Source organism: Ambystoma mexicanum, chromosome 9 (assembly GCF_040938575.1).
Source record: "Ambystoma mexicanum isolate Mex_15411 chromosome 9, UKY_AmexF1_1, whole genome shotgun sequence".
NCBI classification, from domain to species: domain Eukaryota; kingdom Metazoa; phylum Chordata; class Amphibia; order Caudata; family Ambystomatidae; genus Ambystoma; species Ambystoma mexicanum.
Genome location: NC_090931.1, coordinates 313,297,827 through 313,317,056, shown reverse-complemented (window position 1 = coordinate 313,317,056; position 19,230 = coordinate 313,297,827). Strand labels below are relative to the sequence as shown.

The following is a 19,230-nucleotide window of genomic DNA, read 5'->3' as shown; positions in this document are numbered from 1 at the left end:
AGCTAGCTACGCAGATGCACAGTGGAACAAGCTGCGCAGCGAAGCAGAGGAAGCACCTGAACCTCTGCGTTCTTGCCTGCTAGCTATAATATCAGAGGGCACACTGGTAAACCAGGGCATCGTTAAAAACTCCCTAGATGCCGCTGAGACGGCTGGCCGCTCCCTAGTACAGGGAATACTTCTCAAGCGCCACGTTTGGCTACGCAATTCAGGTTTTAAGCCCGAAACCCAAGCCTCCCTCATAAATAAACCCATTGAACAGACGCATCTGTTTGGAAAAGCAGTAGATGAGGCCCTAGAACATGCTAAAAAAGAGTTTGATACCATCAAGACTCTTGATCAAATTTCTAGGCCCCCTAACAGGCGAGGCTATGGTAATAAACGCTCCTTTCGTGGCCAAAGACAGCAGCAGAACCAACAACAACAATATTACTCTGGCTCCAACTGGCCCACCAACCACAGTAACACCCAGTTCACTCAAAGAGGCCAACGCCGTGGCAAAGGAAGAGGTCGTGGCTCCAGCCCCAGAGGTTCCACGCCCAATACCAGCAAATGACCCGAAAATTCGGGTCCCCTCCCATGCATCACCGGTCGGGGGCCGGCTAACATCGTTCCTTTCAGCATGGGAGGGAATCACGTCAGACCGTTGGGTATTATCCACCATAGCCCACGGATACTGCATCGAGTTCAACGGTTCCCCGAAGTACAAACCCCCACGGAACCGGCGCATGACACCGCAACACCTCTCCATTCTTCTTCAAGAGGTGGAAGAACTACTGAAAAAAGAAGCTATAGAGCCCGTCCCCCTATCACAGGTAACAGAAGGTATTTATTCAGTGTACTTCCTTGTACCCAAAAAGGACTTAACCATGCGCCCTGTATTAGATCTGCGCCCAGCGAACATTTTTGTCAAACCCCAAAAGTTTCGTATGGTGACCTTACAGGAGGTAATCCCTCTGTTATCACAAGGGGATTACATGACAACACTGGACATGAAAGATGCATACTTTCATATTTTAATGTTGACATCGCACAGAAAATACCTCAGGTTCAAAATAGAGGACAAACACTACCAGTTCAGAGTACTACCCTTCGGGATAGCATCTGCACCAAGGGTATTCACGAAAGTACTGGCAGTGGCAGCGGTCCACCTGCGCAGATTATCCATCCCGGTATACCCTTACCTCGACGACTGGCTCATAACAGGGGATTCTTACGAAACATGCTTCTCCAATACCCAAAAGACCGTAGACCTCTTGTCCCAACTGGGCTTCTCCATCAACGAAAAGAAGTCAAGCTTAGACCCCAGCCAAACCAAACAATTCCTAGGGGCTCTAATTCAAACAAGGGACGGCCTCGTATTCCCCTCCAACGAGAGGGTCCAAAACATGCTGTTTCAAATTCCCCATTATGTAGCAGGCCGAGAGGTGACGGTACGCAAAGCAATGCGCTTGCTAGGGATGATGGCGTCATGTATTTATTTGGTACCTCACGCGCGCCTGCGCATGCGCCCAATGCAAGAGTGGCTCTACAGCCAGTGGTGTCAGGCCAGCGGACAATGGGACGATCTAGTGGTGGTCTCGCAGGCCTTGGTTCTCTCGCTACGGTGGTGGACAAAAGAAAACCTGTTATTAGGGAAAACTTTTGCCACACCCGCAGTGGAAGCCACTCTAACCACAGACGCATCCCTTACAGGATGGGGGGCTCACCTATCCCATCAAACGGCACACGGAGTGTGGACTCCGAGTTTAGCATCCAAGCATATAAACCTGCTGGAACTACTAGCGGTGTTCAAAGCACTGAAAGCCTTTCAGGAACACTTACAAGGAAAGACAGTGATGGTCCTCACAGACAGCACCACAGCCATGTACTACCTCAACAAGCAAGGGGGCACTCACTCTCCAGGACTGTCCAAGCTGTCCCAGAATAAATGGAAGTGGGCTCTCAAACACAACATGTTCCTACTAGCACAACATGTACCAGGGGAACTCAATCTGCTAGCAGACAAACTCAGCAGAGACTTCCCCCTGCCCGAAGAGTACGAATGGCAATTGCACGAAGACATCGTCTTAGACATCTTCACGCAATGGGGATTCCCGGATATAGACCTGTTCGCAACCCTGGAGAACGCACAATGCCAAAGTTACGCCTCCAGGTACCCCCAGAACCAGTCCAAGGGGAACGGTCTGTCGATTCAATGGTCAGGGAAATTTGTTTACGCCTTTCCCCCGACTCCCCTTCTCAACAAAGTGGTGCACAAGATGCACCAGGAGCAGGTTACCATGATACTAGTGGCCCCAATGTGGGCACGGCAACCTTGGTTCGCTCACTTGATGGAGATGTCCCTATCTCCCCCAGTGAAACTTCCCTGCCCGTACAACATGCTGTCACAAGACAAGGGCAGGACACTGCATCCATGCCCTCAGACCATGAACTTAGCAGCCTGGCTCCTGAGATCATAGAATTTGGACATTTACAACTCCCACAGAGATGTATGGACATCCTCAGGGAAGCCAGAAAACCTAATACTCGACACTGCTATTCTAGCAAATGGAAAAGATTCTTTATCTGGTGTAGAGGTACTAGCATCAACCCAGTTGACTGCTCTCCTACTGACATTATTCTATACTTGACCCATTTACTGGATTCAGGTTTAGTGTTCAATTCCATTAAAGTCCACCTAGCGGCACTTTCTGCATACACCACTTCCCAACTTAAAGTGTCGTGGTGGAAGATACCAGTTATCAAAGCCTTCATTGAGGGAGTAAAGAGGATACACCCTCCGATAGCTAACCCAGCTCCCGGATGGGACTTAAATGTGGTACTTTCCAGACTCATGGGCCCTCCCTTCGAACCCATGCACAAGGCAACTCTTAAAGATATCACCCTTAAGACTGCTTTCCTAATAGCTATCACCTCCATTAGGAGAGTAAGTGAACTACAGGCTCTTTCTGTACTAGACCCCTTCGTAACAGTTCACAAAAATAAAGTGGTTCTACGCACACACCCAAGGTTTGCACCTAAATTCATCTCGAAATTTCATGTAAACCAAACTATAGAACTACCAACGTTCTTTCAAAACCCTTCCAGCTCGGGAGAAAAAAGTCTGCATACACTAGATGTACGCAGAGCTGTCATGTTCTACATGGAAAGAACCAGACCACTGAGAAAGACTAATCAGTTCTTTGTCTCGGTGGCGGCAGGAAGAGAAGGAGATGCGGTCTCAAAATCCACTATATCTAGATGGATTGTTCAATGCATCACTCTCTGTTACACTCTTGCTAAGAGAGAACTACCCTTCAAGCCAAGAGCACATTCCACTCGAGGCACTGGGGCTTCCATAGCATTCATTGCAAATGTTCCCCTTGAGTCCATCTGCAAAGCGGCTACCTGGAGTTCTGTGCACACCTTTACAAAACACTACTGTCTAGATACACACTCTAGATCTGACTCCCAGGTGGGACAGGCAGTATTAAGACATCTTTTCTCTACTGTTCCTTCTCATAACCCACCGCCAACTCCGGGTACTGCTCGCTAGTCTATGCACAGCATGTGATTCTAAGCAGATTAACAAACATCAGAAGACAATGCATTACTTACCGTAAAAGCATTTCTGATGGTTGTATCTGCTTAGATTCACATGCGCCCACCCTTCCTCCCCGCTCGGATGGAAGGAACATAGACTTCCTTTATATCTCTCTTTTCTGTACTCACTCACGTCTATAAGGCTCCCTCAGGGCAGAAAAATACAAACAGAGGGACCTCGACGCGTGAGGGATTGTGGGTACAACGCACGTCACTATAGGGATAGTGTTACAGACACGCCTTGTCGACGTCCCCTTTTCGACTACGAAAAACAAAATGCAATACTCCGCAGTGACCACTGGATGTCGGACCTATGCACAGCATGTGAATCTAAGCAGATACAACCATCAGAAATGCTTTTACGGTAAGTAATGCATTGTCTTTCTAGAAGTCTGTCTTTACGAATCCTGCCTGGATCTCCATGTCAATTTCCTACAAGGCTCATTCCCACTCGAGTTTTATGATTTTTCCCAAAAGTTTCTCCATTTCTGAGGAGTGACCAGAAATGCAACTAGCAAATCATTTTGTTGCAGATCTGGAGAGTTTGTCTGGCCTCTACAGATTGGTGTTCAGATCTACTCTTATCTGGAAAGAATCTACTAATACTGTCAGGTTCAAGATTTCCTTACTCTGCAGAATGGGAGCATTTTTCTTCACTACTTCCATGTTGTAGAAAATATTTAGTATAATGTAGTTTACAAATGTAGTGTCAAAGTTTCTGTACAGAAAACGCTGAACAGAAAGCCCTGACAAAACCTGGTGATTTTAGAAAGTGTACATATACAGCGTAGTGTACTCCCTAATGTATGGTACAAGGATGTTGCAAATGCTCTGGCGTTCGCCGCTCCATCATTTCCAACTCGTTTGGTAAGCCTTTGGCAAGCCTGTACTACAGAGAGAACGGGAATAAGCTTTATCAAAAGAGAATGTCGTCACTTTATTTTAGCTTTAGAATGGGGCTTGTATGCCCCAGCGTCACTTCACGTGCCAGGTCCCACACCACAAAGGTTTCATCCCCAACCATCAACCATCTCCCAGTTCTGTTTGCAAATCTGTTGGATGTGGGGAGAGCTTTCTACATGCGTCTACCTTTTCTTGCCTCTTTTTTGTCTTTTTAGGGGCACTTTTTATTAGCTGATTTTTCTTACATTGCCCTACTCCGCACTTGTGATTTTTGTCAGCCGTGTTCAAGCAATGCTTAGGATGCGGTAAGCACTTTTTGGCAGCTGATCCTCACAGTGGCTGCTTAAGCTGTCTTGGGAACTTTCGCTCAGCAAGTGCCTCTCAGGTCTTTGTCAGAATTAACCCTAGGTCAAGCTCACTTAGGGCATTATCCCGACTGGATACCGCCCACCTTTATTTGCATTAGTGCCCACCCGTCCGGCGGTATTACTGCCAGATCACAGGTTGGGTGCTAAACGTTTTCTCCCCATTGGACCCAATGATATGAAATGGAGTTCATAACCTGCCTGTACATATGTCTACTACTGCTGCCAGTAACTGCGCCGAAAATGTCTATTTTCCCGGCGTGTTTATCCCCAGCTCTGAGCTGGAGGTAAACACACCGGACTTGAGATTTGGCAGAAGGGTAAATGCGTCGGTAACCCTGTTACCGCCATATTTAAGGGTTGCCGCCCACTTTGTGATGAGGCCCTTATTCTCAATGCTTAAACTGGGTCTGGTACCACAAGTCACCATGGAAACAGCTGTTGGAGCCTTTAACCATAAAGATTCTCATCACCAAGGAGGTTGAATTCCCTTCTTTGGTGGATTTGCAGCAGAAGCCTTCTCAAGGGGGACCCATACACCCAGATTTTCCTCGGGTTACAGTGACTACAGTATCTTTGCTCTCTGGCTGGGGAGGACATTGCCTGTCTGAATCACCAAATTCATGGCCTCTTGGACCCACAAGTAGCTTCTTCACACAAATTATCTGGAATTGAGGGCTATCTTTGTGAGTCTAAGAGCCTTCCTTCCTCTCATTCTGGGGAATGTGTTCAAATATTTAGCATCCATACAACTGTAATGGTTTATTTTATCAAGCAGGGAGGAACAAGGGATGAACAACATCTCCCTCTCTCTGACTTCTATCCTCCTTGCTCTGGAGTTCTGTCTTAGCAGGCTTATACGTCCCCAAACTGAATTGGAGATTAACAAGTCCATAATACTTCCTATTTTTCATTAGTGGGACTTTCCAAAGTTAGAATTATTCGGGACTGATAGCAGCCATCTGTCTTAGCCCCAATGAATTACATCAGGAATTGAAACTTCATTCCCCGCCCCCCGGACTCTTTAATCTTACATGGGTCAGATAGGTTTATGTGTTCCCCCACTTTTTCCTTCATCAATTGTACAGTGTATTAGTGCAGGAGGATTCTGGGATCCTTTATTGGCCTCAACGAATTTGGCCTCTCGGGCCAACTTCATCTGTCGAAAGGCAGGTTTTTGAAATCCTTCTGAAGGTATCCCATGGTTTTTCCGACAGTAATTACTTTGAAGATATTTACTTCGAAAACACTTTGAATTCTATAGGGGGTTGTGGGTTGGGGTGTTACAAGGGGTGGAGAGGTGCTTGGGGTAGCGGTACAAGTGAAGGGGGGCTTGGGCATGGTACCCCCGCCCTCTCCCAAAAGAATTACTTCGAAGTAAATTAATGTGAAGTCATTACCATTGGCAAAATGACATGGAAGCTTTCTGAAGGTTAAGGACCTTGTAGGGCAGCAAGTGGGTGCAGGTCTTCATCCATGCCTTCCGTGCCTGAACTTGAGCAACTGTTTCCTGAAAAGTTGTCCCATTCTACCTTATAGATCTCTGATGAAAGCAGTTCCATCATGTTTGCTCTGAGGAAAGGCCCTAAGAGGGCAATATAAAAGCAAATGGATCATACTCGTACGTCCTGTCCCCTTTGATCCATCCTTGTGTGCATCCCCCAACATGGGGACGGTACCGGAACCTTAGGCAGCGAAAAATTTAGCTTCCCCTTTAAATTTAGCATAGTGTGCAGGGGGCGGCCCTGGGCGTGGAACTTCCCAGAGACTCCACCCTCCAGCGCCTTACCTCAGACCCTTTTTCCACCCGACGTTGTCGGATCTGGCAGCTAGGCGCAGGACCTTTTTCAACTTTCTGCGTGCTCACTGTTTTTTGTTTTTTGATTATCTTCACCTCCTTTCAGTGCCTTGCGTCCCCCAGCACATGTCTGTTGCAGGAGGCGTCACGAGATGTGAATCTTGTGATCGCTTGTTCCCGGCCTCGGACCCACATTCGCTCTGCTTTGAGTGCCTGCGGCCCGACCACTGCTGGGACATGTGTGCGGCTTGCAGCTATCTCGGTCACCAAAACTTGAAGAATCATCTTTCCCGCTGGAGGGAGATACTCTATTCTTCTCCTGCCGGTCATCTTAAGGAGTTCATTGCAAGGATCCCACATCAAGACAAGCGAGACAAGGCCCTTTGTTTAGCAAGACTTCTCAGTACGGAGACTCCTTTCCAGGGGTTTCCACCAGGAAGGGTACCTTGGATTCTGGTTCTGGCAAGCCTGAGACCATTAAGGCTACCTGCTCCCACACCGAGGGGCCCAGGGACTCATCCGGGCGGTCCGGGGGAAGGGTGCTAAGGGGAGGGGATATCCAGCTTGTCCTCTTTTGCACCAGGGTGCAAGTGATTGTTGTGTTCTGCTTCCAGGAGTCAGTTCAAAGCACAATGCAAAACTACTAAATGCTCCGTTGCCGAGGGCGTCCAGCCTACCGGAGCCACCTTTTGAGTTTGTTATGCAGAGTGGTCTGACTACCGGCCTACCGGAGCCATCTGAGATGCCATTGGTGCTTCCGAGCCCTCCTCCTCCTGTACCACCAATGCCGCCTCCTCCCCTGCAGTTGCCCGTTGAGGCACAGCCGCATTCGGGTGCTGACTGGGAAGGGGGGACCCCTCTGTCTCTTATGAACCATGACGCCCTGCATCTGGAAAAAAGGTGGGAGGACGATGACTATCGCGACGATGACCAGGACGAAGAACCTTCAGTGTTGATGAAGGCTTTGTACGATCGTCTTGAGGGCCTTGCAGAGTACTTGGGGGTCCCCTGCCAGAGCAGGCCCCCAAGGAGTCAGGGGTGTTGGCAGAGGATCTGGCCCGATGCGCCGCAAGCTGTTTAGGCATTCTCCTCCAGAAAAATGTCATGTCAGTGGCCTGAAAGGTCTGGGAGAAACCCCGGGCCAACACCCAGATGAACAAGAAATTGGACAGCCGTTTTAGGCTTTTGGATGTGGAGCCAGTCCTACTGGCCTCCCATCCCCAAAAAACTCTTCGCGGTGGTGGCGGCTGCCTTGTATTCCAAGCCATCATCCTCGTCTATGGCAGATGCCGCCTCCAGTTGTCTTTCCAAGGAAGACAATGCCCTTGAGTATTTTGGCAAGCGTTATCTGAACACCGGGCTGCACTTACGACAGGCCAATGCCACTGTCCTCCTAGCCGCGGCGAACCAGAAGCTATGGCGGGAGATCAGAGAGTTCCTGCCTGACCTCCCTCTGGAAAGACAGGTCTCCTTCAAAGCCGGTCTTGCTGAGGCCTGTGCCGTTGCGCAGGACCTCATGGAGTCTTCAGTCTCCCACATTGACGCAGCCAGCAATACTTTATCGGTCTTATGTCTTCTAAGTAAGTATGAAGTAGGGTTACACTGCTTCATAATCACTGTTACGCTTCTCGTGGTGGCCAGCTGCTTTCTTTCCCTTCTGATCAGACAGATACAGACGTAGGCAGGGTACTTTCCCTACTAGTTCCTAGGATCAGTTTCCAGATTTGCCAGAGACGGTCATTAACTCGACCCATTACCTTTAACAGTGAACAAGGCATGAAAAATCACGATGCAATTAACTGCGCTCACCAACCCTTGTTTTTCAGTGGGCTCCTCTTCTGCATCTGCTCTGCCCACTTCCCCTGAATCCCTCGGTTGCAGCTACCAGCAGTCCTCACTTGTAGGCAAGGTCTTCTTGCCTGAGCCCTCTGGGATCACTGGGAGTCTCTTCTGGCGACCCCTGGAGTTTCGCCGCAGGGCAGCGGGAATCCGACATTGCAGGAACCAATCTTGTCATCAAAAAATGAGCCGAAGATTCTTCAGGTGGATTGATGAACGTCTTAAGTAGACATCAGCAAATCCAGCAAACACTGGACAAAAAGCAACCCAACGATACTCGGTGCAACAGCCTCCCTTCCTGGGTGCACAGCCCTTTTATACAGAAGAGCACCCATGATTTTGAATAGAAGAGGTGGTTTTGGCATTGCATGATGCTGACCAGCAACAGGGTTTCTCAGCATGCACATCTTGGTCATACATGACTTTCTCACACCTTGAAGGGCACAATCGTGATACTAGCAGAAGACATCCTAGGATACATTTGAGCAGTTTCTATTGTGCATGCTACTTTCACAGTTCTCGCACGGTTCAGAGTGAGATGATATATTTAATATTGCTAATTGCACCTGCAGAAGCCGCTTTGCTATTTCTCTAAAACACGCTTCTACATACATGTCAGAGACGGGCAGCCTTATGCAGCAGAAGGGAAAAGCGTATCTGCGGTTAAACATGTGCACTACAGCATAGGACAAATCCAGAACCCCTCCAGTAGAACGACTGGAGGGGTACCTGAAGAGATTGACAAATAAAATTCTCGTTCCCCCCAACCCCTTCACATCGTGTAACACAACATGTCTCTGAGGTATAAGGAAGGTCCGAAAGGTGGCATGGCGGTCGCTGCCATCCGGGTTCTTTCTAGGGGTGTACCAAATGGCATATTTAGTATTTGGCCGAATAACAGTTTGTCAAGTATTCCGCTGAATATGAATCTGAATAGTTGTTTGTTTTAATAAATCATGTTCCAAACTAGAAAAACACCATTTTTTGAGAAACCCCCTGTTTCATTTATTTCTCTTCATTTAATCCATATCATCTTTAGTTAAAACATACAAGCCAGAAAAGAACAGATTAACGAAAAAGAGGGACCAAATGTGCGGAAGGGTGTTGCATATGCAAAACCAGTTCTATTCAAAGCTGCAGGCTTATGATATGATATGGCATTTACAGCATGTCTGTACACAGAGTTTCTAGGCACGACAAGACAAGGAGGGGCAAACAAAGGGAGGACAAACGGATCTTACTAGGCCTTGTGTCATTCAGATCGTGCAAGTGCGGGCAGAGGGAGGGGAGAAGTGGAGCTAACTCAATAAGTGCAGCCACTCGTAAGCGCATAGAGAAGGGACTGTAGGGTTGTAGGTACAGACTAGTAAGTGCTGGTGGAACCCAGAGACAGTGCGAGGGCAACTGGACATGCAGGATCCTGGATCCAAGTTCAGATGGTAGCCAGGTGACCGGTGCACGGAGGGGAGAGTAAGAGAAAAAGCAGAAGTGAAAAGGAAGGCCTTGAGTTGTTTCTGGAACCAGAGGTGGTTCTGCTCAAGTTTGAGAGAGGCAGGGAGGGAGGCTGTACCAGAGGGAGGCCCCAGCCGAGGAGAGAGATCTACCACCCACTCTCTGCTTGGAGAAGCGTCTGACCCTCAGAGAGTTGGAATTGGAGTTGGAGGTGGATGACCGGAGAGGCCAAGAAGGAAGATGTTTAGGAAGAGAAAGTTGGAAGTAGTGCAGTCCCACGCCCCAGAAAGCCTTGTGGACGATGCAAAGGGTCTTGAACTTGATCCTTGCAGCCACAGGGAGCTAATGAAGAGATTTCAGAGCTGGAGAGATACGATCCCTGGGGTTGAGGCCAAGGACAAGTCTTGCAGTCCTGTTCTGGATACGTTGTAAAGGTCAAAGAATAGAGACAGGCAGATTTACAAAGAGTCCATCCTATAGAGGACCAGAGCTCTGGAGACACTGAGCTTTCTGGGGGAAGTGAGAAAAGGAAGAATACATCTGAGGAGGTGCAGCTGATAGTTTGACTTCTTAGAGACTTCGGAGGTGTGAGGGGAGAAGGAGAGGGTGTAATTGAAGATGACGCCTCACAGGAAGGAGAACAAATGTAAAGTGCTTGGTTGCTCCGAACACAATTGATTCTGCAATTTGTGAAGCCCACGCATTGCATTCTTGCAAGTTCTCTGTTTCTTTGTCGTACTGAAAAGTGCTTTCATCTCTCACACCTTTCCTGTTCGGGCAGAGTGGCCTATTATTCAAGATATTTCCCAAGAGGCCACTATGGGTTGGGAAATGTCACTCATGTTGCTCTACCTGACATGGAGCTGACCAGTGCCCAGCCCTTTTGACCTAGAAGAGGCAGCCTGCCTCCTTGGAAGTATTTTGATTTCCAGGCCTTCTCACCTACCAATTTCACCAAGAGAGCTTACTTCTTGAAAAGTATGCCTATCCAGAATTAACATCCCAGTAATTCCGTTTACTGGCATGTTTCTGGACCGGCATACTCAGAGTTTGGTGATGGGGTGGCCAGAATTACCTCCAGCTCGAAGCTGACTTAATTCTGGCACCCCACCATCAAAAACTGCTGATATCACCAGCACTGGTATTACCAGTGCGGTAATCCCAGCAACCACCCCCCCCCCCACCCCTGAGATGGGGGTAACTGCCCTTACTTGCACTTGGAATCTGCAGGTAATTGTGGCGGACCGTTTGGTGGTATTCTACTGGATTTACTGGCAGGATACCACCAAATGTATGAGGTTCAATGTCGAATATAAACAGTCTTCACACTTCTCTATATGCTTCTTCTCTCAGACTGGCCCACAGGGGTACAAGAGAGATTACCCAATGGGAAGATCCCATGAGAGGCCTCGTAGTGGGGAGCATGTCACTCTGCCTGGCATATAACTAACTGCCTCTGCCCTTCTGTCCTTCACTACCTTTTGTGAATTCAAGTTTCTCCTGGGCATTTCCTAAAGAAACGAACAAGGCTCTCCTGTCACTCATCCTCACCAGTGCACAAACATATGCCCTTATTCTTAAATGTAATCATGAATGTTTAATTCCTATGCCTTTTGCAAACTGCACTCCATGTTTGCATTATGGGTTGCTAAATTCCATTTAAATGAGAAGTCAGCCTTCGGGTGGAGCCCAATGGCAATAAACTATTTTGCTGAAGCTGAATCACGGAAGTGTCATTACGCAGTTCCACGTCCTCTTCTCATTGCTAGTCCTGCTGCTCTTTCAGGCTTGATTGATCGATGTGAGCGTTCGAAGTAGCCCAAACAGCGACAGTATAAGCGTGTTGGGACTCTCCATGAGTTTGCAGTTTGATATTGTCTGCCTCCCTTTTTGTCTCCATGCTATAGGGGCCTAATTAGACCTGTAGTACTGTTTTCAAAAATGTTGATGCCTTTTCTTAGAGGTTACTGCATTTGTTGCAGAGTAACAGGCTGACAGGATTCCACCTCAGCTGCCCTCGGGGAGATGCATAGGGCAGCTGCCAGGCAAATCCCATCCCTAAAGGTCTGCTACAACTACATGTCAAAATAGGGAGTTTTGAGTACTTGTTGCATCTACCAAAACCCTTAGGTGATTGGGTGCCTTGGGAGCAGACTAGCAGTATAAAAGGAGCCAGGACGAAACCTATGATGATTGTGTTGCAACAGTGCTCCAGGGAGGTGGTACAAGAGTGATAGGAGCCATATCTAACTGAGGGCTATAACTCTCCTACTTTGGGCTGGATCACACATCCTGGTTAAGGCCAGAGATCATTGATAAGATTTGTTGTTGACCGGCTGGTGCTATATCCCAGACAGTGGCAGAGTCTGATAGCACAGTGAGTAGAGCGCTCGATTTGACATCTGTGCAGCGCAGGTTCGAATCCCGACAGGGCCAAACTCGGCCTTTCATCCTCCCGAGGCCGACACCACACACCGTGGGTAATAATAAGCAGCACTCAGATACCTGAGGGTTCGTAGCGCTATATAAATGCTAAATTATTATTATTGCTAAATAATTATTATTAGAAGCCAGGGAGGGATTGAAAGAGGTAGGCATTGAAAGTGGTAGGCATTGAGTGAATGAGGGTGGGAATGGGAGAAAGTGAGCTGGGGCGGGGGGAGTTGTAGAGGCAGAGGTGGGGGGAGGGAGATGGATAGGGAGGGAGAATAAGAGGGAGATGGGGAATGAGGGAGGGAATGAAAAGGAGTGAGTGTGGGTAGGTATAGTAGGGACTGGGAAGGAGGGAGGAAATGAGAAGGGGACATAATGAAATGGAGAGGGGGTGAGAATGGGAAAGGGATTGAGGGAATTGGAGTGTGGGAATGGGAGGAAGGACATGAATTGCAGGGAGGGAATAAAAGGGGGAGGTAATTGTAGTGCGGGTGGGATGACATGAGAATGAGGGGTTAAGTAAGAGGAGGGAGAGAATGAAAGGGTGGCGGAGGAACTGGGAGCGGGATTGAGGAAATGAGGGGGAGGGAATGAGTAAGAAAATGAAAGAGGAAAGGAGAGGGGGAGAGAATGCAAGGAAGGAAGAGGAGGGATTAAGTGAGGGATGGGTTTGAGGGAGAAGAAATTGGATAAAGGGGATGAAAGGGGTAGACAGGAATTGGGAAGGAAGGGAATGGGGGTGAGAGTGAATGAGAGAGGGTGGGAATGATGTTGGGAGGAATTTAGGGATTGGCACTGCAGGATGGAGGGAATACAAGTAAGTGTGAGAGGAAGGGAATGAAGGAGGGAGGGAATGAGGGATGGAGCAAGGGGGCAAGGAGGAAATGTGTGGGAGGAAATGAGAGATGGCGAGGGGAGATGGAAGGAATAAGGGAAGGAGAGAATGAGGGCTGACGAGTGGAAGAAATGAGGGATGGAGGGAATGTGGGAATGCAAGGAAAGGAATGAGGGGAAAAAGTCAAGGAGCGATTGAGGGATGAAGGGAATGAGGGAGGCAGTGGGAGAGGGAATGGGAGAGAGGGGAGCAATTGGGTAAGAGTGGGAGGTAGGGAAGGAGAGGGAGTTGGGGAATGAGGGGGGAAATCGGGTGTGTAGGTAGTTTGAGAAGTGGAGGGAGTGAATGAGGGAGTGAGGGAACTGGAGGGAGGGAATGAGAGATTGAAAGAGGGAGGGAATGAAGCTAAGGGAGTTAGGAATGGAATGAGGGGGGAATGAGTGGGAGGAATAGAGGGCGAGAAAGAGGGGGAGAATGAGAATAATCCAGACCCTTGTAGGAACCAGTGAGAAGGTGACTTGCTCATGTTGTGGGCTCAAGCCAAGAAGGGTGACATTTGGCTGGTGGTTGAGAATAACTTCAATCTGACTATCACTACTGCAGAAGGGGAGAAATTCCTTCTGGTAAGGCTACGGGGAATGAAATGCTTCCTGGTATGCCTATTGTTCAGTAAACCTTTATGAGCAGAGGACGGCGACCATCTGTCAGAGGGTAAACATCTGACTTCGGAAAAAGGATCCACCAAGGGGAGTGGAATGCTCTTTTCCAGGAACTTTGCCATTGGATCCTTAAGTCTTAGAAATGTTGGGTCTTGGACTCAGTAGGACGATAGATGTACAGTTAGTCATCTAGCTTTACACGATTTAGTTGACCTGTACCCCTGCGTTGATTTTTAGCGAGTTACCCGAGGCCCTGTAGGAGTTCAGCAAGCCTGTTTCCTCTTGAGAGTTGGTCACTTAAGTATAGTACACCAGGCTCCTTCCTTGGGTTCGTCCCAGAGTGGACCAGGATTTGCAGTGTGAATACTTGAGCGCTACTTCTTTGCCCACTGTTCTGTTTGCCCTGTCCTCCAATTGGTATAGTTAGACATGCCAGTGAAATCATAGTTTGTTGGTTCCTTCTCAGTCTGAGCAGGCATGCTTCCAACCCTTTATTTGTATGAAAAAAAGACTGTTAATGTTTTTTTAAATGTGTGGGTACTCTGCAATTTTGGAGTATCTGAAGAATCATCATCATACATATGTAATATTATGCGTGAGTTTCCACTTCCATGTGTCTCCGGATTAAAACATGGCCATGATATATTTGTTGAAACCAAAAAGATCTGGGCGGAAGGTTTTGAATCTAGCATAAACACCACTGTTGTCCTGGAAACCTGCTATTGTTTAATCGTTCTGTATCATTACAGAAGGTGAACTTTGGTGAACTCTGAGAGCAACAACTGACCATGTTTTATCTTGTTGGGCCTCCAGATGCATCTACCACATCACTTTTGATAAATCATTTCAGATAAAGATTCCAAAGTTTATTATATTGATACCATCTCACTTAAACGCAATACATATTTTCAGTGATAGCATGTAACATTCGAGGAGACTAACAAACACGCCTTCACTTTCAGGTGGTTCTTGAAATAAATCTATTAAATATAGAGAGTTGAGGGTGGGGATTATTTTAAATTCCAAACACCTATCACCAAGTAGGAATTTTGAATCACAACACTTTTCAAACATATTTTTCACACTCTTGATGTAACATATAATCAGGCTCTCGTCACCCCTCTTATCTATCAGCATTGTGTGTTTTGGTCCAATTTTGCAGAGGCCTTTACACAAGGGCATCGGGCATAGTTTCTAGGCAGCATGCAGCTACTTTTAAAAACCTGCTTGATTTACCTCTAGCTTCAAACACATACCCCTGTGCTGATATTAAAATCAAAACATAGAAGAAGCCCCATTTAGATGTTACTTTTAATTCTGAATGCTATTTACCATATCTCTTAAGTTTGAAGGTTTATTTGAGATCCACAGTATTATTTATTTTATTGAAACTTTAATTGGATAAGTAGACGGCAATGTAACCACTGGTAATGCCTATTTAAGAGTAGCATAAATATTTGATTATAAGTGAGTTTCATATTTCTCTGTACTTCAGTATTTTGAAATACTTTTTTGTAGATGCAATCAAACCCCCATGGACTTGAGTAAATATTTTACTTCTGGTGGGAATTCATATCTATCCACCATTTATGATGTGCGCACACCAGCAAATTTCCCCTTTGTTCATTTATTCATCTTATTCTTGAGCCCTTAGCCATTAAGCATGTTTCTATAATTTCCATTCTTGTTGCCAGTTGTTTTATCCAGTTTTGTGGTTAATTTGGGTACAATGGGCATGCTATAAATGGGCCGATCGCTCCTTAGTGTTTACATTGAGGCGATATAATACTGGGTCATGTTTTACTGCACTCACATGGTATATGCCAATGTTTACACTGATTTCTGAGATTATTCATGAAAATGTCCATTAATATAAAATAACACATCTTTGCCGCTCAACTTAAGATAGAGACCCAGTGAGCAGTCTCATACATATCTTTACGACATGAGTAATACATTGGAATTGGTTGCTGCTTCTTTGTGATGAAAGCTCTGGTATGATGTGTAGGCGGTGGAAAGCTCCTTGCGTGTTTTATCCAATATGTTTGTTGTAATTTTCTTAATTTTGATTTTTAATACTTTTTTTCTTTTCAGCTGCTGTTCTTCCTCAGATGTTGACCTCACACTGTTAGGTTTTGCACTGGCCCGGGGGAGTGTTGCTCAGGTGATAACCTCCCTTTCCACCATTGTTCATCACTTGGAAAAGCAGTATAAAGCTTCTTCACTTATCTCTTCAATGGCAACAGTCAGAAAGAATCTCCTTTATAAATACGGTAAATATTTCTGATGTAAAAAAGGTCAACATGCTATACATTGGAGATGTTTGTATTTTAACGCTACAGAGGTTTGACAGATTGATGCCTGTAGATGTCAAACCTCAACTAGTTATGTGAGGTTCATCTGCTGCTGCAGATTTGAAACCAGAATTATGGGTTTGATATGCAGTCTGTGCGAGAAGTTAAGTAATCGAGACAGGCTAACTCTACTGTTTGTACGTATGCATATTTTATTTGGATTATCTAAGGCCACATATTTGCTATCTTTGTATTGTTGTACTTATGATTTGGGTTGTTCTGCCCTCACTCTTTGGCTGCCCTCCTGTTTAATTTCTTTAAGTGTTGTTTTGTGAATGTCACATAAAGATGCATATGCTGACATCTAGTGGTAGTTGCAGAGTACTACATTATTTGTTTTCGAAACTCTTAAAGGGACGTCGACAGGGCGTTTCAGTAATATTATCCCTAGTGTGAAGTCCACTGTACCCATGGTGTTTCACGCGTCAAGGTCCCTCAGATTGTTTTTATTTCCGCCATCATAGTCTGGCGCAAGTTGCAGAGTTCCTTCTTTCTGGCTAACGCCTTTGATTATACAAGTTTTAAAAGTTAGATTTCTTCCTATCCTTTCGATGGCTGTACCACCGTAAGACCTTTGGCGACGGCTTGCAAGGACAGGTTTTTCGTCGGTGACAACTACTTGGACCGTCTCGACGAGCTTTGACTGCGGCCTACTTAGGCCTTAACGGGCCTCGGCCCTTTACAGTAGGGAGACTGGGGAGAGGTAATAACTTTTTTCCTTTAAAGAATGCCTATTTCCCTATTCTTCATTTTCCATCACCGGGCTGCCATCTTTCCATACTATGGAAAACACACCATTTAAATGTTGCCTTTGCTGTTAGAGGAAGTTTCCCTGGAAAGACTCATGCAGGGTTTGTAACCTCTGCTCCCCCAGGAACCACCCTGAAAAGCATTGCAAGTTATGCAAACCTTTTCGGCCCAGGACACTAAAGGACCGTAAGACTAAGCGCTGGGCCCATCAGGGCATGCAGGCCTAATCCGCTATGGACATGGAGGAAGCATCCAGCGATGTCGGCGTCCTAAGTGACTCCGAGGGCTATCGGGACTCGGTGGTTTCCCGCATGCGAGCCTCCCGACTCCATCGGGCCTACTGGCGGTACAGCTGCGGAGACGACCCCCGGCAGCTAAAGCACCCACACTGCACACCACACCAAGCACACCCCCTGACGGCTGACAGTCGACCGCTTCGCCGACTGTTAAGCCACACGTGGTGTCAAAGGGACAGTCCGAAAAATCCCTGTCCTCTGGGCCATCGCGTTCGCCACATGACAGGCCCTCAAAACAGATGCCGAAGTCTGTTCCCGACACCACGAATAAACCAGACGCTTCGACGGCCCTTTACAATAACTCTTAAAATGCGGGCGCTTATTAAGAAACATGTCCCAGATAATCCAAGTCCAAAGCATCTAAAAACTCAATCTTTGACGTCCCTACCCTCTAAATTCCCTATTTTAAAGGCTAAAGAACCCTCTCCCTCTAGTGACATCCTTTCAGGGGCCATGTAGCATAAACAACCCTCTTCATCAGAGTGTATCTCTATGCCTGTCCCACAGGTTTTCCAAGCTCCTCCGAAAGGACCCCTGAAAAATTCAACAAAATAATGTGAAGAATGTTATGCTTTTACTTTTTGATAGTCACCCTGATCAACTGTCCAATCTCCAAGGGCCCTCAAAAGGGGAGGTCGCTAAAGACCAACCGGCTGCCAAAAGACCACGACTAAACAATGGCCAGCCAAATACTTCGCAGGACATGTCCCAAGACCTCTACTACATTGACACGTCAGGCTCTCAAGATCCTGGTTCAATATTAGACCAAGGGGACCTATATGACACAGTCCGGTATTATGATGACATCTACAGCATACAATCTCTGGACCATCATGACCAACCCGTGGGTGACTCCCCTGTGGATAATCGGCTGCAGTCTAATGAGCTCCTCCTAAACGCTGCCGAACAAGATCGATACCCAAGAAGCACAAGTCTACAAAGATTTTGTCTGACATCCTTGGGGGTAGGCGTTCTGCAGCACAGTTTGCATCACTCCTGCAGTTCATCCAGAGGCGCATTCAGCCTCATCTACTTAGCCCCAACCTTACGAGGGCAGAAAATATGTTTAGGCCAGCACCCTCCGACCCATTATACATCATGGTTCAATTAAAGCCTGACTCTCTCGTCGTAACTACCACAAGAGAAAGGATGGGCACGCCCCTGGCCTCTGCTGAAGCCCCTCTGGACAAGGAGAGCAACGGATATGTAAACTGGGCAGGAAAGTATCTTCCTCGGCTGCATACTAAGTAAGAATAGCTAATAACACCACGCTCTTGGCAAGTTACAACTGCCATAAATGGGACGAGATCATACAACAAATTGATTATGTCCCAGAGCCTCTTAAAACACAGCTTTTAAAGAGTGGCTGAGGGTATGCAGGTGGCCAACTGCATCCTTAAACATAATCTGGACGCAGCAGATAATGCAGGCCGTATAATTTCAGAGGGCGACTCTTATTAAGCGCCATGCAACGTTTGAGACAATCCGGTTTTAAGCTGGAAACTCAAGCCTCCGCACTTAATATGCCTATCAAACAAAATTCCTTATTTGGAAAAGCAGTCAAGATTGCACTGAAAAGTGCTAAAGAAGAGTATGACACCCTTAAGTCCCTGGGAGAACTTGCTAACCTTTTGTGCAAAGAGGCACGTTTAATGCACACTGATTTCAAGGACAAAACTCCCACGGGTCCTCCAACTACAATCACAGTGAACAATCATCATCTTGGGGTTCCTCACAAGGGCAGTCCTCCCAGCAAAACTTTCAAAGGGGGCACATAAGGTCTAGGAGTAGAGACAGAGCCTCCTACAACCAGAGGCTCCATCCCCCAAAGTAATGACCACCCACTCCAGGTAACCTCCCATGCCTCTCCAGTAGGAGGTCGCATTTGTCAATTTATCCACGCAGGTAAACAATGGTATCTATTCAGCGTACTTCCTTGTGCCAAAGAAAAACCATACAAT

The 19,230-nt window shown here is 46.9% G+C and overlaps 1 protein-coding gene across 3 annotated transcripts in view; it reads left to right on the top strand.

The window, feature by feature from the left end:
* The window catches only part of ZZEF1 (zinc finger ZZ-type and EF-hand domain containing 1), a 3,309,810-nt gene that overhangs the window by 386,734 nt on the left and 2,903,846 nt on the right, over window positions 1–19,230 (top strand). For all 3 annotated transcript variants that reach the window (XM_069614719.1, XM_069614718.1, XM_069614717.1), the window contains exon 8: window positions 15,964–16,142. In XM_069614719.1, the coding sequence (XP_069470820.1) occupies window positions 15,964–16,142 (179 nt within the window). The remainder of the gene's footprint in view (window positions 1–15,963; window positions 16,143–19,230) is intronic.